Source organism: Myotis lucifugus, unplaced genomic scaffold (genome assembly GCF_000147115.1).
Source record: "Myotis lucifugus unplaced genomic scaffold, Myoluc2.0 scaffold_2, whole genome shotgun sequence".
Classification (NCBI taxonomy): Eukaryota; Metazoa; Chordata; class Mammalia; order Chiroptera; family Vespertilionidae; genus Myotis; species Myotis lucifugus.
The window spans coordinates 27,191,380-27,215,192 of NW_005871050.1; the positions used below are offsets into that span (position 1 = coordinate 27,191,380).

Below are 23,813 nucleotides of genomic sequence, written 5' to 3' on the forward strand. Positions count from 1 at the left end.
CCCTGTACTCTGTCAAGTCACTTTTCCAATACCTTTCTTCCGTTTTTATCTCCTGCTATTACTACTGATGAATGTAGAGTGAGGTCTATCTGATTATAACCACTTCATGCAACTTGCACATCCTTGTCTTTGCTTTTGAATATGCCATTTTATTTTTAATTTTTAAACTAGAGGCCCAATGCAAGAAGATTTGTGCAAAAATAGGCCTTCCTTCCCCTGGCTTCCAGTACCACCTTCGCTCCGGCCCAGAGTCGCCTTCTACCTTCGCACACTGCCCAGAGGCCCGGAGGTGGGCAGGGAAGAATGCATGCATCGTCGTCATGGCGATGCAAGTGTCCCGGTCCGGCCGCCACCATCTTTGTTGTGTCAGTTTGCATATTCCCTCCTTATTGGCTGTGGGTGCCGCCATCTTTGTCATGAAGTGATGGTCAATTTGCATATTCCATCTTTATTAGATAGGATATGCCATTTTAAATATCAATAATGCCTTCTTCCAACCTTTCCCTTTATCAACCCATTTTTTTCCTTTCTCTTAAAAAAAAAAAGATAAAGAAAACTCATCTCTTCCAGGAAGACTTTATTGATTAAAATCAATGAACTGATTATTCCTTTTCTCTCTGTCTTCTTAGAACCTCAGCATCTAAAGAATTTCACATGATCTCACTAATTTATGGAATATAATGAACAACATAAACTGATGAACAAAAACAGATCCAGAGAAGCATCGATCAGACCGTCAAACCTCAGAGGGAAGGTAGGGGAGGATGAGGGTAAGGGGGAGAGATCAACCAAAGGACTTATATGCATGCATATAGGCCTAACCAATGGACACAGACAACAGGGGGGTGAGGGCATGAGTGGGGGGTATGGGGGGTAATGTGGGGATAAGGACACATATGCAATAACTTAATCAATAAAAAATTAGAAAAAAAATTTCATATTAAAAAATCTAAATACAAAGAAATTAAGCTCATAAAGCTAGAAAGGTTAGTAAGCTTTAGATTTAAGAAAGTATCCATCCAAGGTACAAATCAACACCTACTGGCAAAGTGTGATATTTCACTGGATTTAAGAAACATTCAGACAAAATAATTCTGAAAGTCGTGGGACCTAGAATTGGGATAGCAATTCAAAGGGGAAAGTGAAATGCTGGAAAGAACTGATTCTCAAAATTTTCATGTCTTCTGATATTCATCAAAATTTTATCATCTTATTTGATAAAGAAATGATTTATTACAGTACTAAAACTGATTTTAAAATTAAAGTGAATAAAATTATATAATATTTAAAAAAGTATATCCTTGTTAGATTTAATAAGGTACTAAGTATCAATATCTGAAGCTCACTATGGGAAAAATAATATAATTTTATCTGAGTACATAGGTTTCATGGCACTTGCACATAGCAGATTTAATACAGTTTAAAGTCAAGAGTCTTACCAAATTTTAGCCAAATAAAAACCAATCTGTCAAATTGCAACATGATATTTTATTCTTAATAAGATGAAAATCTATTTTGTTTAAATTTCATGGTGGATGCAAACATGACAAAAGATCTGTAAATCCCCCAATTATTATTTCATGAAGCAGTTTGCTACATTTGTTATTAAAGGTCCCTAGAAGCACACACTCAGGGGGAAAAAGAGGTGTGACTCAGACAATTACAAATTGAGAAAACCTCCTTAGACCAAATTCTTCTTTACCTTGAGCTCTGCAGGGGAAAGGACCAATTCCTAGTTCCCCAACAGTTTCTTTTATTGAAACTTTGTAAGCAACACTTGCACCACCTGCTGGTTACTTGAGAAATGATTTGGCAATCATGATGCATAACAACCCAAAGTCATAATTTTGGAACTTTACTGTGGAGATGTAATATACAGACAGAACAATACAAAGACTTTGAGGTCAACATCACTAACATTTTTAGATGTAAAAATTTTTAAGACAGTAGAAGTTGATAATGACTAGGAATTTTGTGTTCCACTAGGAATGGGTACATAGTATATAATTAAGGCACAAAAATGAAAATTCATTAATACATTTGATAAATGAAGACTAAAAAAAAACTTACAAGTCCAGGAGGGCCAGGTGGGCCAATGTCACCTTTTTGGCCCTGTTCAATACAATTTTAAAATAGGTTAGTGAAAATCACATTGAAACATCCATTTCTTCAAAAGCATAACAGATAACATTCATAAAGTCCCAGAAATCCAAAATAAAATGTATCAAAAACTATATCATGAGGTACATAAAACAGTATTGAGATAAGCCTGAGAAGATCTGTGATGTTGTTTCAGATTTACTAGCTATACAATCTTGACCAAATAAATTAATTTCTCTGTCTTATCTATAGGGCAGGATTCTAAGATATTTCTAGCTCTAACATCCTTTAATTTTAAAATTCCTGTTTTCTAAGAAACTGCAAATATTTTATAAAGAAGATACTGAATAAAAAAATTGGTACCAATATAATTAGTTTAAACCAGGGGTGGGCAAACTTTTTGACTCGAGGGCCACAATGGGTTCTTAAACTGGACCGGAGGGCCGGAACAAAAGCATGGATGGAGTGTTTGTGTGAACTAATATAAATTCAAAGTAAACATCATTACATAAAAGGGTACGGTCTTTTTTTTTTTTTAGTTTTATTCATTTCAAACGGGCCGGATCCGGCCCGTGGGCAGTAGTTTGCCCACGGCTGGTTTAAACCATTATGTATTTATATATTTAGCCATGTTCCTTTTCATAAACCTTGTCAAAGGCATAAATTTAGTGTAATTTCCATTATTGACAGATATATTCTAGCTCAGGGGTCCTCAAACTATGGCCCGCGGGCCACATGCAAATACAAATATTGTATTTGTTCCCGTTTTGTTTTTTTACTTCAAAATAAGATATGTGCAGTGTGCATAGGAATTTGTTCATAGTTTTTTTTTAAACTATAGTCCGGCCCTCCAACGGTCTGAAGGACAGTGAACTGGCCCCCTGTTTAAAAAGTTTGAGGACCCCTGCTCTAGCTGATGGACTTAAGTATAATCAGGAATAGCTAATAAATCATAATTACTTTGTGACTTTGCTCTTAGAAGTTAATGAAAAACAAATTCAAAGAAAACTATTACCCTTAACCACTAGCTAAAACAGCATGAAGAACATAGTATTCAATTGTTACTCTACTAGCCAATACCCAAGAATAGATTTCTCTCCCACAACTCTACTCTTATTCTAGACTTGTTAATAGAAACCTATCTATAAGCTCTTTTTACTTTAAAAAGTTGTTCTGTCCTAGCCCTGGCTGGTGTTCCTCAGTTGGTTGGAGCATCGACTATACACCGGAAGGTAGTAGGTTCAATTATCAGCTAAGGCACATACCCAGGCTACAGGTCTGATCGCTTATGGGAGACAATCAATCTACGTTTCTCTCTCAAATCAATGGAAAAAGTTACTCTGTCCTATAACTTTTTACTTAATACTTGAAAAACAACCGTATTCTCTGAATATATTCAATTTCCTTTATTCTACTTGTGCCTCTTATTCCAAGATAAAACTCAGATCTAATTTTGAGATAAACCACCATTTAAATAGTGGCCTCAGAATACTTAAGTTTGTAACACCTTGCCTGCAAAACAAAGCTTTTCAGTTTGAGCTTTTATACAAAGCAACTAGAGACCATAGAGATTGGAAAACTGGATATTTTGTGATCTGTTTTATATATATATATATATATATATATATATATATATATATATATATATATATATATGAATTGTGTGCTTCATACATTCTTTCAATGTCACTTTTAAAATAGGCAACTAAATAAATGTCTACAGTCAGGCTACATAGTCAAATGAAAGAAAAAGAAAAACAGCAAAGAATTAGTCACAGACTCCTAGACAATAATTGCATGCAGAATGGAAATGTTTCATGAAGACATTCTAAAGTCACAACTATAAGCCATTTTAGTAGGAGGACCTCACTAAAATAGTGGTGAATCTTCTTTCTGGAGAACAAAAGTTTTGCAGATACATATTTAAAGTAAAGGCATCAACTTTTCACAATGGAAATGCTGAAATTAAACAATTCCTCATGGACTGTGATTTAGAACAATAGATAAAAATTCAGAGGAAGTGGTATTTGAAAAAAAGAGGGCAACACAAAAAGATGGATAAAGAATGTATGTTTTGAATACAAAAGCTAGTTATTTAGAACTTTTCAATTATAACTCAGTCTTGGGAGAGAAATGAATTATTATTATAACTAGGATAAAATCAGTCACTTCAAAGTATTAAAAGTCTTACCTTTTCTCCAATCCTTCCAGGTTCACCAGGGTAACCAGGATCACCAGGCAAACCCTTTAAAACACAGAGGACAGTGTGGCATCAGCAAAAATGAAGGACATCTCCAAATCCTCTCCTCCATAAAAAAAAATAGCTGAAGTCAAACCTTTTAGAACTCTAGAAATTAACCAAAGGCTTGCAGCCATCCAGGAAGCATTTATTGAAAACAAGTGACCTTTTAATTTGCTCTATCTATTCCCATCACCCCTCCTTAGCTTCGAAGTAGCTTCGAAAACCAATAATACTTAAGGTTAAAAACAGTAGCCTGGCAACAACTGGAAGAGAAAAAAACTGGGTTGGAGCTTCTTCAAAGACCCTTTCCCACAGAAGTGTCATTATTTCACTTGTATAATGGTTACCCAAAAGACCCCACTGGCAAGACTACATTTGTTTGACCTAATTTGAGTTCTCCCAATACAGAGAACAGCCTTTTCCCTGGGTATAGCTATAGAAAACAATCAGGCAAATTGTTGAATATCATGGCTGCTAATCATTAAACAAAGAAAAAATGTTCAAAAAACAATAAAACAAAACAACAACAACAAAAAAACAGGAACTGAGGCCCTGAATTTTCTTCCTCTTATACCATTTTATATGTTTAAGCCATTTGTGAATCTGTAGTTTATAAGTTGTGGACTGCCTGTTCAGCAAAATTACATGTAAATAAATTTATGTGATTTTATTGTTTCCAACTTCCAGTCTTGTTAAGAATAATCCTTTTCCTTTGAAATTCTCTCCAAATGTCATCAAATTTCCTATCTGTCCTCGAAAACTTCTTTTAATATCTACTGTGGATACTCTTAATACTAAGATTGCTTGAAATAATGTTCCTGGACTGACATGTTTTAAATGTTTCTCCAGTTCTTAGTACTTTGAATTATCTGTCAAAACTTTTACTTAAAAAACTTATGTTCATACAAAAAATTTGTATGTGAATGATTTTAGCAATTTTATTCATAATGGCCCAAACCAGAAACAATCAAAATACCCTTCAATGGGCAATTGAATAAGTCTGTCTTGCTACACCCATACAAACAAATACTATTCATCAATAAAAGTGATTTAACTATTGATACACAGTACAATGCATTATGCTATGTAAATGAATACTAATTCAAAAGGCTATGTACATAGAAGTGAAATCATGTTGTATTTGCCTTTTTCTGTCTGACTCATTTCACTTAGCATAATACCCTCTAGGTCAGTGATGGCGAACCTATGACATGCGTGTCAGAGGTGACAGGCAAACTCATTTTTTTGGTTGATTTTTCTTTGTTAAATGGCATTTAAATATATAAAATAAATATCAAAAATATAAATCTTTGTTTTACTATGGCTGCAAATATCAAAAAATTTCTATATGTGACACAGCACCAGAGTTAAGGTAGGGTTTTTCAAAATGCTGACACGCTGAGCTCAAAAGGTTCACCATCACTGCTCTAGGTCCGTATGTGGAGTCTAAAAAGCAAAATAAATGAATAAACAAAGAGAAAGACTCATAGATACAGAGAACAGAGTGATAACTATGTATGGTGCTGGTGGGTACTTAAAGTATTAGGGAGACCACTTTGTAAACTATATGATTGTCTAACTGCAATGCTGTTCACTTGAAATTAATACAAAATAATATTGAATGTAAACTGTGAAATTGAAAAATAAACTTGAAAGTCTATATACAATATGATTTCATTTGTATGATACTATGGAATAGGTAATATTGTAAGGATAAAGAACAGATAAATTTTTAAAAAAAACATATTTTATTGATTTTTTACAGAGAGGAAGGGAGAGGGATAGAGAGTTAGAAATATCAATCAGCTGCCTCCTGCACACTCCCTACTGGGGATATGCCCGCAACCAAGGTATATGCCCTTGACCAGAATCGAACCTAGGACCCTTCAGTCCGCAGGCCAACGCTCTATCCACTGAGCCAAACCGGTTAGAGCAAGAACAGATCAATTTTTGCCAGAGACTTAAATTGGGATGGAGGGGATGGGATGACTATGAAAAAAAGGAGTGTGATGAAACTTTTGAGGATGATGGAATTGTTTTTGATTATGGAGTTGGTAACATATATGCATTTGTCAATACACACATAGCTGTATGTTAATAATGATTCATTTTACAGTACAAACATTATATCTCAATAAACCTGGCTTAAAAATCTGGCTTAAACATACGTGTGTGTGTGTGTGTGTGTGTGTGTATACACATACATACAATGGAATCTACTCAATAAGGAAAGATGAAATACTGCCATTTGTGACAACATGGATTGATCTTGAGAATATTACGCTAAGCGAAATAAGTCAAACAGAAAAAGTCAAGATCCATATGATTTCATTCATAAGTGGAATATAAAACAAAAAGAAATAATGAACAATGAAGACAAACAAAAAACAGCTCATAGACACAGACAATAGTATGATGGTTAACGGAGGGAAGGAGGCTTGGGGGAGGTAGTAAAGGGTAAAGGGGGTCAAATATATGGTGATGAAGAGAAATTTGACTTTGAGTGATAAATACACAATGCAATATATAAATGGTGTATTATAGAATTGTACACTTAAAACCTATATAACTTTATTAATCAAGGTTACTGCAATCAATTTAATTAAACAATAAAATACAGAATCAGATTTTGGTTTCAAAAAAATCTGACACAAAAGCAGAAATTTCAAATTCATGTTCAAAAGAAAAAGAGTAATTTCCACTCATTTAAACTATTCCAAATATAAGCCTCTCTGCTATCCTGCTTCCTGACCTTGCCTTTTTTTTTCCTGGGGTAATGGACTTTACTCACTGGAATTCCTGGCTGGCCATTCTCTCCATCTTTGCCCGGTTTACCCTAGGATTCAAAGAAATGCAAGAATATAAACTTGCTGTTCAGGAAGTATGAGATTAAAGAACATAACAACCTTTATTCCTGAGTTGGACTATATTAAGTAGATGTTTTGGATTTCAATATTATAATAAATAAATAGACTTCAATATTATAACACTTAAATAAAATAATATTTTATGTATTCATCTGTGAAATTTTGAAGCAATAAAAGTAGGATTTAAAGGGAAAGAATGAAATTATACTCAAATATTTTTAAAAATTTTGCAGAGTATTAGTAATTATAACACTTACTCTTTTGCCAGGTTCTCCTTGTTCACCCTTCTCACCTTTCACACCACCTGGAGGGCCCTGGACACACAAAAATAGTTTTACATTGGTTCATGGAATGCCATATATTAATACCAATTTACATTAAATGATGCTAAAAAAAATTTAGGTTACTTACTGGAGGACCACGCATCCCTGGAGGTCCGGGAGGCCCTCGTTCACCAGGAAGTCCCTATGTAGTAGTAGAGGAAAGGAAAGCACTATTAATACTGTTAATACTACAACTAGCTTGAAATGCTTTTATGAAGCTGAACTATAGACTCATGTAGTATAACCAAAGATAACAGGATGTTTTTAATTCAAAGTCAAAATCTGCTAGGCAAATGGACCATCTTTTTTCACTTCATTTAATTTTTAGTGTATGGTCAAGTCAAATTTTGAGATAAAAAACAAGACAATACTTAAAATGAAAGTATTAATGATTTTTAAAAATTTATCTTTTTTTGTTGAAAGTATTACAGATACCCCCTGTAAATATACTAGAAAATGTAATCTTACACTTTAAGTGGATGGATTATAAAGTATATAGTATATTATACATCAGTAAAGTTCTTTAAACATTTAATTATCTCAAATCCTTGTTATTTTTAAAATAATGTAATCATTTAGAGCCTATAATGCATTTTAATGGAATGCCACTTTTATAGCAGATGCTAATTGATTTTCTCTCCACACACTCACCTGATCTCCTTTCTGAAATTCTACATCAATTGGTCTTTTCTGTTCACTGATCTGCCCTGGTGGCCCAGGAGGGCCCTGAAGACCTTGCTCACCCTATTTGCAAGATAAAATAAGAATGTGATATTTCATAATTTACACAGAAAATAATATAACATGTAAGCAAAGTGACAAGAGGCAAAATGACAAGTTCAAATGACTATGAAAGGAACAAACTTGGGGATGAATAATCCCCTTTTATCTTTACTCACCTTTTCTCCCTTGGGTCCTTGAAAATTTAAGCCCATATTACCCTGAAGAGATAGGATTCAGCTTAAAATCTCATTGACAATAAGAAAAAAATCCACACCAAATAAAAGATGTAAATAAAAAGAAAATACCTTTAGTCCTGGAAGTCCTGGTGGACCAGGAGGGCCCTAAGAATTGAAGACACAGAAAAGGAAACAAGTGTTATATTAATGTTTATCTAAAAATTATTTTGTTGCATAAAAAATGAGGACTGAAGACGCCCTTCAAAATAATATTTTCTATTTTTCCTCATTGCTTACTAGTCAGACACACATTTTAAATAATTTAAACAAAGTAGATCAATGTGGAGATTTCTCATGTCAGGATACGAGTGGGCAGGGGAAGACATACAAGGATGGATAGAGACACCAGTGCCAAAATAAGTAAAAAAGTTAATGTCAACAAACATCAAATTTCTCATGTCAGAATTATAGGTTAATTTAGGTAACATAAGGCAATTAACTCTCTAATTCTAAAAAGATGTGTTTACAGGACCTGTCCATACTTAAAGAATGAGTGGAATTATAGATATGGTCATTTGTGTCATAATTTTTGTTTCATTTGCTTTTGATTTTTTGTTTCCCTGAGAGTATGCTTAGTTGTTGAGTATATATCTGAGACCATTAAAACTTTTTTTTTATATAATATTACCTACTGTGCTGGTACCTGTTTTATCAGGTATAATTTTTGTTCTATATCACAGTTCTTAAATTGTTTAGAATTTTGTGAAAGATGGTATAGTTTTATTGACAAAAGCAATCTTTTTTCATTTTCTTTTATTGTTTAAAATATCACATATGCCTCCTTTTTCCCCAATTGACACCCCCAGGCCACTCCCACCCCTGAGGGCAAGCCCTCACTGCTCCAGTGTCTGTGTCCATTGGTTATGCTAATATGCATGCATACAAGTCCTTTGGTTGCTTTCTAACCTCCCTCCCCCCATTCCATGTCTCTGGATCTATTTTGTTCATCAGTTTATGTTGATCATTATATCCCACATATGAGCGAGATCATGTGATATTTATCTTTCTCCGACTGGCTTATTTCTCTTAGCATAATGCTCTCCAGTTCCATCCATGCTGTTGGAAATGGTAAAAGTTCCTTCTTTTTTATAGCAGCATAGTATTCCATTGTGTAGGTACCACAGGTTTTTAATCCGCTCCTCTGCTGATAGGCACTTAGGCTGTTTCCAAATCTTAGCTATTGTAAATTGTGCTGCTATGAACATAGGGGTGCATATATCCTTTCTGATTGGTGTTTCTGGTTTATTGGGATATCGTCCTACAAGTGGGATTTCTGGGTCAAATAGCAGTTCCATTTTTAATTTTTTTAGGAAACTCCATACTGTCTTCCACAGTGGTTGCACTATTCTGCATTCCCACCAGCAGTGCACAAGGGTTCCTTTTTCTCCACATCCTCGCCAGCACTTGTCATTTGTTGAATTGTTGATGATAGCCATTCTGACAGGTGTGAGATTCCACCTCATTGTTGTTTTGATTTGCATCCCTCAGATGATTAGTGATTTTGAGCATGTTTTCATATGCCTCTCTGCCTTCTGTATGTCCTCTTTTGAAAAGTGTCTAGGTCCTTTGCCCATTTTTGGATTGGATTATCTTCCTTTTGTTAAGTTTATGAGTTCCCTGTAAATTTTGGAGATTAACCCTTATCAGAGATAATATTGGTAAATATGTTCTCCCATGCAGTGGGCTTTCTTGTTGTTTTGTTGATGGTTTATTTTGCTGTACAGAAGCTTTTTATTTTGATGTAGTCCCATCTGTTTATTTTCTCCTTAGTTTCCATTGCCCTAGGTGCTGTATCAGTAAAGATATTGCTACAACATATGTCTGATATTTTGCTGCCTATGGAGTCTAAGATTTTTACGGTTTCCCTTCTTACATTTAAGTCCTTTAACCATTTTGAGTTTGTTTTTGTGTATGGTGTAAGTTGGTGATCTAGTTTCATTTTTTAAATGTATCTGACCAAATTTCCCAGCACCATTTATTGAAGAGACTGTCATGACTCCATTTTATGCTCTTGCCTCTGTAAAATACTAATTGAGCATAATGGCTTGGGTCTATTTCTAGGTTTCAAAAGCAATCTTTAAACTATGTGCATACAAAAGCAATATAATAGTTTGACTACATATTTTCTATTAAAACTAGAGGCCCGGTGTGCAAAATTCATGCACAAGTAGGGTCCCTAGACCTGGCCGGCAATCAGGGCCGATTGGGGCCTTCTGGCTGCCAGCCGGGGCCTTCCTTCCCTGGTTGTTGGCTGCCGGCTGGGGCCTTTCTTCCCCAGCTGCTGGCTGCTGGCCAACGCCTTCCTTAATTCCATGCTGTCCCCTGGTGGTCAGCTCATGTTATAGCGAGTGATCGAACTCCTGGTCTCCTGCTCAGGCTCCCAAGGGGACACTTGGCATATTAGGCTTTTATATGTATATATATTTACATTAGCAACTGTATTGAAAATTCAGGGAGCTAGAGTGGAATTTAAGTTTTCAACAGTTTTGTTAAACCTAGAACCATGAAAAAGTATTCCAAAGAAATTCTGAAACTTTATATCTTGGGAAAATGATGGTACATTAATAAAAATTGAGGGTAGATGATTTAAATATAATATATTTGATTTTTGAATAATAAAAAAGGTGGCGAGTAAGAGAAAATAAAAATAAATAAATAAATAACATCCTATCTAATAAAGAGGGAATATGCTAATTGACCCTCACGCTATCGCAACAATGGCGGCACCCACAGCCAATAAGGAGGGAATATGCTAATTGACTGACACACCCTCAAAGATAGTGGCGCCCACAGCCACAAGATGGCAACACCCAGTCCCCTCAACCCTGTTGTGGTGGCAGGAGCATGGCAAGGTCTGGCACGCCCCCAGGCAGGCCCGGCCTTTCCACATGCCTGCCTCTGGAATACCCCAGTCCCCTCAGCTCCCCAGCCACCCAGGGCCAGTCCAAGGTGCAGGCAAGCCTTGGATGGTGGCTGCCCAGCCAATGCCTGAGGGGCAGGCAAGCCTCAAATGGTGGCTTCCCAGCTTCCCAGGGCCACCCAAGGCTCAGGTGACAGGGCTGACTGAGGCTTACACTGCTGGCAGTGGCAGCAGCAGAGGTGTGATGGGGAGTCGCCTTCCCCTGATCGCCAGGTCGCCTCCTTCCCCTGAGGGCTCCTCGACTGAGAGAGGGCAGGCCGGGCTGAGGGACCGCGCCATCCAGTGCATGAATGTTCATGCACCGGGTCTCTAGTCTATATATAAAAGCCTAATTGACCAAACGACGGATTGACAGGTCACTATGATGCACACTGACCACCAGGAGCAGATACTCAATGCAGGAACTTCCCTCTGGTGGTCAGTGCACTCCCACAGTGGGAGCAATGCTCAGTCAGAAGCTGGGCCGAAACCGGTTTGGCTCAGTGGATAGAGCGTCGGCCTGCGGACTGAAAGGTTCCGGGTTCGATTCCGGTCAAGGGCATGTACCTGGGTTGCGGGCACATCCCCAGTGGGAGATGTGCAGGAGGCAGCTGGTCGATGTTTCTCTCTCATCAATGTTTCTAACTCTCTATCTCTCTCCCTTCCTCTCTGTAAAAAATCAATGAAATATATTTAAAAAAAAAAAAAAGAAGCTGGGCTCATGGCTGGCGAATGCCACTTCAGTGGCGCGAGCCTCTCCCGCCACTGCAGTAGCACTACCAAGCAGCAGTGGCAGCAGGCACAGTGTGGCCAGGATGAGTAGGAGCAGCATGATGCCCAGCCCTGGCTTGGGCTCCTCCCTGGCCGCCTTCCACTTCCTACATCTCTCAGGGGATGTTGGATTGCTAGTTTCGGCCACATCCCTACAGACCTGGCCAACATCCCCCAAGGTTTCCTGGATTTCAAGAGGGCACAGGCCAGGCTGAGGGACCCCACGAGTGCACAAACCCTCTAGTGTTAAATATTTTAGTACAGTTTTATTTTTATGTGATCTGATTTTGTATATTTGAGAATGTTACAAGGTTTTAAAAGTTAAATAGGCATTTGTCTGCCCAAGTGTGTCACCTCTTGATATCAAGGGACCTATTTATTTACATATTACACTTTGGTGGCATTTCTAAGTCTTGGTTTCACCCGTTGAATCAAGGTTAATTGAAAGGACATTTAGAAGTGCATAATGAATAAGTTATGTGCCACAAAAGTTAGGGAAATGCAAGGTATAACAACACACTTAGTGTATACCAATGTTATAACAACAGAATTAAGAAAAAGTTTCATAGCCCTGTCTCATATTTTGCAGCATGTCTACAACTAAAACAAACTAAATAAAGGATGTTTCTAATCATCTTTAAAAATATTTCCAGGAAATCAGTAATCACAATCTTTTCTGATAGATTCTTCTGTTATTTAACAATAGAGGAACAATTGTCATAGGCAAAAATGTAGCATCTATAAAGGTATAATGAAAACTGTCACTTAAATACATGGCAGATGATAGAGTAGCACCTCAGAAATTACTTTGACTGAAGTACAATTTTCTTGCCTTTTTAAGAGGGCAACAGCAAAGCTGTAAGTCCAAAACATGAGTTGAATTAAACCTGAGTATTTCCGGAGTGAAAATACTAAGAATTTATTATAGTAAAAAATATGAGTATCCATAGAGGTAGTAAATTAATAGTCTGCCCACACATTCAGTCTTTAGAAGTTTTTGCTTCTTCTCTGAGGTACACATATTCTTATCCCACTGCAGAGTGTTCACGAATCTCAACAGGCCTACAATTTTGTCATAGGCCCCTAAGAAATCAGAGATGATTTTTTGTGTAAATACCTTTTTTTTTGTTCCTCTTAAAAATAAAACTTTAGCCCTAACCAGTTTAACTCAGTGGATAGAGCATCGGCATATGGACTAAAGGGTCCCAGGTTCTATTATGGTCAAGGGCATGTGCCTTAGTTGCGGGCACATCCCCAGTAGAGGGTGTGCAGGAGGCAGCTGATCGATGTTTCTCTCTCATCGATGTTTATAATTCTCTATCCCTCTCCCTTCCTCTCTGTAAAAAAATCAATAAAAATTTAAAAAAGAAAACTTCATTTTGATGAAACATGTTTTATTTACTAGAGAACTATTGTGGAAGACTTCATGAAATGGCCAGAATCGACTTCAACACTGACATATCAAGAGGTAACAGCAAAATACTTTATTTAAATCTTTCATTTTGTGACCCTAATTTTTCCCATCTATACAATGGAGCTATTACTTAGCATATATTGTTCATGATGACATTGTTAAATCTCTCATTAGTAAGATTATTCTAGATTGTAAAGATTGAAAATGCATTACACTTTCAAAGAAGGAAATAAAAATAAAAGAAGGAGAAATAAAATTACACAAGCAAGCTTACCATCAAACCTGGTGGTCCTGGAGAACCAATTGGCCCTGGTAAACCAATGGGACCAGCTGGGCCCTGTTATAAAGGAAGCAAAAAGGATTAAAAATATCAACTAAACAGATGGATGAAACTTTTAGAAAACTTATGTTTTACAGTGGTAGATAACAAATGTGGAACAAACACATCATAAGGAAGTTTTAGAAAATAAAGTGATAAACATGGACATTGAGTGGTGCTCTTATGCTAGAACTGGGAAGGGAACGCTATTAGTTTCAAGGTGGCTTTTATAATTTTTATTTTTAAATCATTTTTTATTTTTCAATTACAGTTGATATACATTATTATATTAATTCCAGGTGTAAACCTCAATGGTTAGACATTATATTACTTACTAAGTGATCATCCTGATAAATCTCATACCCATCTGACACCATGCATAGTTATTAGAATGTTATTGACTATATTCCCTATGGTGTACTTTACATACCCACAACTATGCTGTAACAACCAATTTGTATTTTGTAAAACCTTCATCTTTTCACCCATCTCCCCTAATCCCTATCCCATCTAGCAACTGTCAATATTTTCTCTGTATCTATGAGTCTGTTTCTGTTCTGCTTGCTTGTTTATTTTGATGTTTAGATTCAATTGTTTAGAATCAATGAAATAAGATTAAAGATGACAAAGGAAGTAAGAATAACTGGAAAAAATAAGAAAATGATGCAATTGCTGTGGAACACAATTTATCATCTTAAACACTTGAAAAATTGACTCCCTTCAAATCTAGCAATTTTATATCTAGTTATAAATCCTGAATTGTTTTTAATTTTAAAAAATCCTGACACAACCCAAATATTCAACAATAGGAGATTGGAGAAACAAATTGTAGTATAGCTACACAATGAAATATTTTGTAGAAATGAAACTGAATGAACTAGAGACACATATAATCATATAGATGAATCTTTACATATCAAATAGAAAATTTTGTAGAAAACCACATATGTATTATATTATTTTAAAAGCAAAACTACTAAGTATTCTATTGTTTATATGTAAAAATATATATAGCAAAACTATTTTTAAGAAGCAATGTCTTGGGAGGCGGGAGTGGTGGGGGATGTCAATCAGGGGAAAAGGAGACATATATAACACAATTAAAAAAAGAAGCAATGGAATACTTGAGATGATAGTTATGACTTGAGAAAAGGCAGAAACCACAGGTTTATCCAAAATTATTTGTAATATTCTAGTTCTTACATGTTGTGTTGGGGTCACAGGTGTTCATTGGGTATTTATGCTTCATAGCATACATATATTTTTGCATGCATTCTGCTATATTTTCAAATCCTATATAATAAAGGCCTAATATGCAAATCAACTAAACGGTGGAACGACCAGTGGAATGACAGGTCGCTATGACACGCATTGATCACCAGGGAGCAGACGCTCAATGAAGAAGCTGCCCCCAGCCCACAGGCCCCAGGCCACCCAAGGCAGGTGTCAGCGGGAGCCCCCCTGATCACCCCGCCGGTCACCTCACAGAGGGAGGCAACTGGAGGTGGGAGGTGGGGCCAGCGAGTGGGAGGCGTCAGGCCAGCCAAGGCAGGTGCCAGTGGGGGCCTTCCAATCTCCCCGCCTGTCATCCCACAGATCAGCCCTGATCGCTGGCCAGGCTTAGGGACCCTACCTGTGCACGAATTTTTTTGCACCACGCATCTAACATTACATAATACAAATTTATAAAAGATAATGGGTAAAGTTGAAAGTACTTAAGAGCATATGGATGGGTGATAAGTATGATATGAGAAGGTAGTTTTAAAAAGTCCTTGATATTTTATGTTAGTGATCAAATATTAGAAAGTATTAATTTTTGTTTTTGGCAAAGGGATTAGTCCCCATAAATATAAATCTCAAGAAATTGACTTCCTAATCTACAAATACTCCAGTTATTACTGTCTCAATGCATATTTATTATTTTTAGGCTAATATAACTTTTTTTAAGATTGTAGTTGATGCATCAATTGTATTCCTTCAACCTAAAATATGCATAACTGATAGTGTTACAAATGACATCTTCTAATGCCTTAAATGGAAGATCTAAGTCGATTTTCTTTTTAATCAGATCATTTATAATTATTGACCAATCCTGCTATCCTACTGATCCCCACAGCACAAAAATAAAAATATAGAAGCCTATTTCTGCTGCCAAATAATAAAACAAGTATCTCCATGGAAATTATATAGAAAAGTAAAAAAAAAAAAAAAAAAAAAAAAAAGCAGCAGTACTTCTTAAAATTCTCCCTGGTGCAGATTGCTTTCATCTTCAGATAGAAGTACTTGCAATGTCTATCAAACTTCAGATGATAATTTCTATAACTAAAAGCTAAAAAGAAAAAAGAAGTGATGCTGTGATTTGATTAAATCAATATTGCAAAGAAGAAAATAACTGGTTGCTTACTTGTACTCCAGGAGGACCTGGATATCCTGGATTACCCTTTGGTCCTGGAAGTGATGACATAATTATACTACCTGGTTCACCCTGAAAGAAATCATCAATGAAAGTTATAAATAACAGTTATGATACATGAAAACTGGCAAGAGCATGAAAAATGATCTGATACATGAATGTCCTGAAAGATTAGGCAAGCTCAATAATTAACATGAATAAATTTGCCTTTTAATGGGAAGTGAGGAAGTAGCCAGAGTATACTGAAGTAAAATTATTTAAAAGAGACTGTGATCCTTTCAGTTACTCATTCATTAAAAAATTATTGAATATTAATATTTGCCAAGAACTGTGTTAGGCTCTGAGTACTCATTAGTGAAAAAGGTTAACAAGACCTCTGTTCTCATGGTGCTAACAATATACTGGGGGAATAAAGAGCATAAAATGAAAACAAATAAGATGACCAAATGTTCTGTTAAGGGCAATGATGAAAAACAAAATAGTACATGATAAAGAAATAGTGGAGGATTAAACAGAAATTATAATTGCCCTGGCCAGGTGGTTCTGTTGGTTATAGTATCGCCCTGTATGCTAAAAGGTTGCAGGATTGATTTCCAGTTAGGCACATACCTAAGTTGCAGTTTGATCCCCAGTCAAGGTGCTTGTGGGAGGCAACTGATCCATGTTTCTCTCTCACATCTCTCTTTTTCTTTCTGTGTCTGTTTCTGTCTCTCTCTCTCCCCCTTCCTCCCTCTCTAAAATCAATGGGAGCATATTCTCAGGTGAGTATTGGCAAACAAACGAAATGATAATTATGTGAAATGATAGAGGTGCTAATCTACACTAATAAAAGACAAAGATGCTAATTGACCATACCTTCACTATGTCTTAAGCCATGCCCACCAGCCAATCAGAGCAACTATATGCAAATTAACCCAACCAAGATGGCGGCCGGCAGCCACGGAGCTAGAGCAAGCAGGAGGCTCGGTTTCCCGGGCGATGGAGGAAGCCAAGCTTTCCACCTGCCCTGAGCCAGCTGTGGCCTCCACTCATGGCAACAAAGTTTCAATTATAGAAGATAAATAAATCCCAGATACCTGCTTCCAGCCAGCCTCCACTGGGAGCTTGGGTGGCTGGGGGTTGTGGCCAGCCTGCAAACAGCCATCAGCCCCTCACCCAGGATGGCCACACCCTCATGGGGTGAGGGTCCCCACTGGGGGGCTTAGCCAGCCTGAAAATGGTCCTCAGCCCCTCACCCAGGCTGGCCAGGAAGCCCAGGAGGACCCCCAACACTGAAGGGGCTGTGGCCAGCATGCAAACAGCCCTCAGCCCCTCACCCAGGATGGCCAGGCACTCCAGCGGGGACCCCCACCCTGAAGGGGTTGTGGCCAGCCTGCAAACAGCCATCAGCCACTCACCCAGGCTGGCCAAGCACCCCAGGGGGGATCCCCACCCTGTAGGGGCTGTGGCCAGCCTGCAAACAGCCATCAACCCCTCACCCAGGCTGGCCAGGCACTCCTATGTGATAAAGGGTAATATGCAAATTGACCTTAACAGCAAAACCACTGGGAATGACTGGTCACTGTGACACACACTGACCACCAGGGGGCAGATGCTCAATGCAGGAGCTGCCCCTTGGTGGTCAGTGCCCTCCCACAGGGGGAGCTCTGCTCAGACACAAGCCAGGCTAATGGCTGCCAGTACAGTGGTGGTGGTGGGAGCCTCTCCCGCCTCTTCAGCAGCGCTAAGGATGTCCAACTGCAGCTTAGGCCTGCGCCCCGCTGGCAAGTGGACATCCCCCGAGGGCTCCCGGGCTTCCAGAGGGATGTCTCACTGCCAGCTTAGGCCCAATCCCCCGGGGAGCGGGCCTAAGCCAGCAGGTGGTCATCCCCCGAGGCATTCCAGACTGCGAGAGAGCACAGGCCGGGCTGAGGGACCCCCTCGAGTGCACAAATTTTTGTGCACCGGGCCTCTAGTCCTATATAATAAAAGCCTAATATGATAAGTGTCTGACTGTTTGACCATTTGACCAGTCACTATGATGCGCACTGACCACCAGGGGGTAGATGCTCCGGCTGGTAGGTTAGCTTGCTGCTGGGGTCCAGCCAATTGGGACTGGGTAAGATAGGCCAGACATGCCCTGGAGCTCTCCTGCGGTCCCTCCTTGGCCCTGATTTGCACTGGTGGGGTCCCTCAGCCTGGCCTGTGCCCCCTCTCAATCCAGGACCCCTCAGGGGATGTTAGAGAGCTGGTTTCAGCCCTATCCCCACAGGCCAGGCCGAGGGACCCCACCTGTGCACAAATCCGCACCTGGCCTCTAGTTATTGTTATAATGATAGTTATTATATATAAACGTATCTAATTAACATGTACACCTTACGTTTATGCAATGTTCTATGTGGAACATTAATATATTTAAATTAAAAATAGTTAAGGAAATTAATTTAGTGTGAGCAGTCACAGAAGGAGAATCTCTGAAGGTAACATTTAGGCTGGGAGCTAAAGGATAATAAGGCATCATCCAGGTGAAGAGCGGGGATGAGTGTTAGATAGTGAAAGAACCCTGAAAGGGAAGAGTTTGGGACATTCAAATAACTTAATGAAGAGTGTGGTGTGATCAGTGACCTAAGGGAAAAGTGGCTTAAAGATAAAGCTGAAAATATAGGCAGGGACCAGAACATGCAGGTCTTACAGGAAAAGAATGTTAGATGCACTTGATTAGATGCAGTGGGAAGCTCTTGAAGGTTTATAAGCAGAAAGATAAAACTATTGATTTACATTTTCAAAAGATCATTCTTGGCTGTTTTGTAGAGATTAAATCTGTTTTGAAGTTCGGGGGGGGGGACATAGCAAAAAACAACAGAGAGAGAAAGAGAGAGAGAGAGAGAGAGAGAGAGAGAGAGAGAGAGAGAGATTAGGTAAGGGGCTATTACTACTGTCTATATGAGACATTATAGTTAGTTTAGTGGCAGTGGGGATGGAGAAAAGCAGATAAATTTAAGATATATTTTGCCGGAAGCCGGTCCATCCTTGCTGCTTGACACAGTCACTGCAGGAAAGAAACATCTGCACAGCATATGTTTCAAGGGACCTGGCATATATAGCATATTGTTCTTAATATGTTTGCTCTCCTTAGTGCCATGTGTTTTAACCAAGGTCACCTCTCTGAGAAAGGTTGTTTCCCCAGGTGGGGATTTTTCCCTGAGGTTAGGGAGGGGATACAACCCCTAAATTAAGTGCCAGGCGGGTAGTTAAGCTACATAATCTTTACTCCCTGGAATGGAGATAAGAAACGCCCTAACCTTTGTAATAGAAATTGACAGGATTAAAATCGGCTGGTATAAATACGGATGTAACAAGACAATAAACATCAGATCCTCATCAGTTCCTAACCAGAACTCCGACCAGAACTTTGGCTGGAGATCCTGGCTATAGGTCCTGACTAGGCTGCTGATCAACTGAAGGCTGTCTTCGTGTCATTCCTTCTTCGCCGACTCTGCCCACACCTTTGGGGACCCCTGGACCCGCTGTGATTGGACCCCAGCAATATTTTATAGGCAAAACTCACAGTATTTAGTTATATAATGGAATGAGGGGGTAGAGGTATGTGAAGAAATAAAAACAGGAAGTTTTGGGGTTTATGTAATAGTGTACATAATATATAGTGATGCAAATTTTAGAAATGGAGAAGCCAGAGAAAAGAACAGGTTTATTTTGGGGTCTGTGTTAACTTTGAACATGTTAATTTGAATGTCTGAGAAATATTTGAGTAGAGATGTCAGGGAGGCATCTAGGTCATAAGAAAAGTCTGTTTTAGTGATATAAATGTAGGTATTCAGTAACTAAATAGTAACAATACAATGAGCATTAAGAATATTGCTAGGCATAGAAGAGAAGAGAGAGTCAGACTGTGCCCTAATACCTGCTGGGTAGGATAGTATGAGCTTGCATACAACACTGCTGAATGTACAGAGATGCAGATTAAGAATCAGGGAAGGATAGTGTCACAGAATACAGGGGAAAAGAGTTTCTTGAGAGAGCAGGTGGTCAATTGTATAAAAATGTAATGAGGACTAAAGGTCTCAGAAAAGAAATTTGAGTCTGATATACATATTTACAAGTGCATCATACAAGGGAGGTACTTAAATCCAAAGGAGACTGCTTCAGGAGAGCTTGTAAGTGTGCAACAAGCTCTAGAAGCATCCATTTTTAAGACAGAAGTCAGTGACGTTATCTGATTGAAGTTACAGGCTTTCCAAATATTTTATTCAAAATATTTTCCGTCCCAACATGAGATGCTTACCTTCATACCTGGAATTCCAGGAGGTCCCTATTATTAAAAAGAAAATATATTATTATTATTATTAATTATATATATACATGCATATATATATGTATATATATATTAATTATATATATATATATACATGTATATATATACGTATATATATATGCAACGTTTTCCAAATAGAGCCCAAAGTGAATAGATCTATAGGGTCATTCTGAGTACAATGCATCTTAGGATACTTAGAGGTGACATTTGTATAGGGTGGGCAAAAGTAGGCTTACAGCTGTTCGTATGGAAAATAATACAATAATTAAAATAATAAAACAAGAATTAACTCTGTGTTTCACATACTCACAACTATAAACCTAATTTTACCCCACCCTGTATTAAATAACAGAATTCTTGCTTTTACACAGCACAGAGCTATACTACAAACTTTGGTTTTTAAAAACCTTTTCTAGTTTACTACTTTAAAATGTATCGTTGTTCCACATGAATGCACTGAGCTCACTCTCTACACTTCTGCTTCTTTTGCCAATTCCTGTGTTCATTACAATCCCAAATTTTATAACTTACTGGAGGACCCTGTAAACCAGGAAAACCGGGACTGCCTGGAAATCCACGTTCTCCCTAGAAGTTAAAAAGAAAGAGCATGAGGAACAAGAAAGAAAGCATAACTATACCAGCAAACAATGATTTATTGAAATCATTTATTGAAGATTTCTGTAAAAGCCATTTTGAAACATGCCAGGTTGCCAAAAATTCATTAGCCTTCACTTTCCAATTATTTCAGTATCAACTATCCAGATTATGTCAAACTTCTAAGATACTTTTATCCCTATTTATCAATCCCAATAAAAAATAAAGACAGAAGATCTTCTACCTCAGTCATTTTATTCTGACAAATCCACTTTGAGACAATCACACCAGATTCCTGGCCATAATCACATTTAATAATTAATGATTTGCCCCAATTTCCTGCCCATGTATTCTATAGATTCTTATTTTAACTGTCTTATTGTATTTTCTTTTATTGCAAACTATTCACTTTTTTTTTTGCTAAGAGGAAAATATGGTAATAATGCCATTAATATCACCAAGAGGACAATGATGGCAATAGTTCTAGCAATTGCAGGTCATTATGTTTCCTAGGCCCCAATTTTGTTCTCACTCACTATTGTAATGTGCTACTATGAACATTTGGTTTAGAAAACAAAAGATAAAGTTGTTGTAGAAGAACCCCAATGCACCCTCCTTTCAAATACCTTTATGCCACAGTAATCCTAGAAACATCCTTATCAGAGGTTTAAAAGAGTAAAATTATTTGATCTGTGTGCCTTTATTTATTGTCCAATACCCTCTCTTCACCACTTTTTGCACATGGAAAAGGTAGGCTCAGAGAGAAAAGAAGTGGCCTGAACATTAAGTTTAGAAGACAGAAAACAAAAGAAAAGATATATTCTGGTTCTATGTCTGGGGTTCATTCTATTAGTTGTACAGTAAGAAATATAAGAAACCATTTTATCTAAAAGTATGCATAACAAATCCATTTTAAAAATTTTGTTGTTCATGTAGAGACCTCAAATACAAACTAATTATGAAATCTGCTAAATTGTTGCTTTTCAAAAAGAAATAAAACTATTCCTTTAATCATATAACATAGTATTCTCATTATAAATAATATTTTGTCTTCAAATTTAAAACTTGGGCCAGTGCTCTGTTTGTTGCTCAAGTTATGACTAAAAACAAGAAAAGCGGGTCAGGAAAAAAACATGTTTATCGTATGTAATGTTTCATTTTTCTTTTTAAATTGTTAAACTCATCATTTTCACTAACAGAAAAGAGTTTCATACTAATAGTTTATAGTAAAAATTAATGTGTTCTATTACATAAAGATTTTTATAATTTTTTCTTAAGGAAGTTATTAAGTAAGGCAGAAAACAGTTTAAAAACATGAACTATTTGAAAACTTAAGTTATACCTAGTTTTTAAAAAAGCAAAGCTAATGAATGACACTCATTCATACATATTAATTTTAACAACTGATATAATATTGAAAACTTCCTATATAATAAAAACCTAATATGCACATTGTCCCCTTGACTAAGAGTTCGACCAGGAGTTTGACCAGGAGGCAGGGCCAGTGGCAGCGATGGCAGGCAGCTGGGGGAAGGGAAGTGCCCCCAGTAGGCAGACACTAGGGACCCTACCCAAGCACGAATTTCATGCACAATATATATATATATATATATATATATATATATTTTCCCTTTTTAACTTTTATCTTACTTTACACTAAAGTCAGAAAAGGTTTTCGTAATAATCTTCAATTCAATGCAATATCCCAGCTACTTACACAAACTGAAAGCATTACTGATGTTTCAAATTATTGAAAATGTTAACTCAGAACACACAGCTATGTATGTCTCAGACATGAAGCTATATTATATCTCTTCTTCAACATTCTTAATATTGATTTATTTAGATTTTTAAATCTATTGTTATCAATCATATTGCCTAAACTTTAGTTGAGATCTCACCTTGGTTCCATTGCATCCAGGGACACCTTGAGGTCCTGGGGCCCCATCATGGCCTGGCATTCCCTATGAAAAGTGATATAATAGATATATAATATTTCTTAGATTATTTTAACGTATTTTATTGGATTTATTATAGTTACATTGATTAATAAAATTATATAGGTTTCAGGTATACAATCCTATAATACATCATCTGTATATGGTATTGTGCGTTCATCATCCAAAATCCAGTCTCCTTCTATTACCATTTATCTCTCCTTTACCCTCTTCTACCTCCCCCCCACCTTCTTTCTTTCTGGTAGTCACCAAATCACCATACTGTCATCAGTGTTTATTACATTTTTTATATTGTTGTTTTTTGATTAATCCCTTCACCTATTTCACCCAGTTCCCCAATGCCTTCCCCTATGACAGCTGTCAGTATGTTCTCTATATCTATGAATCTGTTTCTATTTTTTAAATTTTATTTATTGGATTCCACACATAAGTAAAATCATGTGGTATTTGTCTTTCTCTGACTTGGCAAGAACTTGGAGAAAAGGGAACGCTCATACAATGTTGGTGGGAATACAGATTGGTGCAGCCACTGTGGAAAATAGTATAGAGTTTCCTCAAGAAATTAAAAATGGAACTGCCTTATGACCCAATGACCCCACTTCTGGAAATATATCCAAAGAAAGCCAAAACATCAATCAGAAA

At 37.2% G+C, this 23,813-nt stretch overlaps 1 protein-coding gene across 2 annotated transcripts in view; it reads right to left on the minus strand.

Moving 5' to 3' along the window:
- Positions 1-23,813, minus strand: part of COL4A5 (collagen type IV alpha 5 chain) — a 300,168-nt gene that overhangs the window by 114,761 nt on the left and 161,594 nt on the right. For both annotated transcript variants that reach the window (XM_006082247.2, XM_006082246.2), the window contains exons 6-18: positions 23,115-23,177; positions 21,151-21,204; positions 20,590-20,616; positions 16,299-16,379; positions 13,850-13,912; positions 8,561-8,596; positions 8,432-8,473; positions 8,184-8,276; positions 7,621-7,674; positions 7,467-7,523; positions 7,134-7,178; positions 4,292-4,345; positions 2,071-2,112 (exon numbers count right to left, since the gene is read on the minus strand). In XM_006082247.2, coding sequence (XP_006082309.1) covers positions 2,071-2,112; positions 4,292-4,345; positions 7,134-7,178; positions 7,467-7,523; positions 7,621-7,674; positions 8,184-8,276; positions 8,432-8,473; positions 8,561-8,596; positions 13,850-13,912; positions 16,299-16,379; positions 20,590-20,616; positions 21,151-21,204; positions 23,115-23,177 — 711 coding nt within the window. The remainder of the gene's footprint in view (positions 1-2,070; positions 2,113-4,291; positions 4,346-7,133; positions 7,179-7,466; positions 7,524-7,620; positions 7,675-8,183; positions 8,277-8,431; positions 8,474-8,560; positions 8,597-13,849; positions 13,913-16,298; positions 16,380-20,589; positions 20,617-21,150; positions 21,205-23,114; positions 23,178-23,813) is intronic.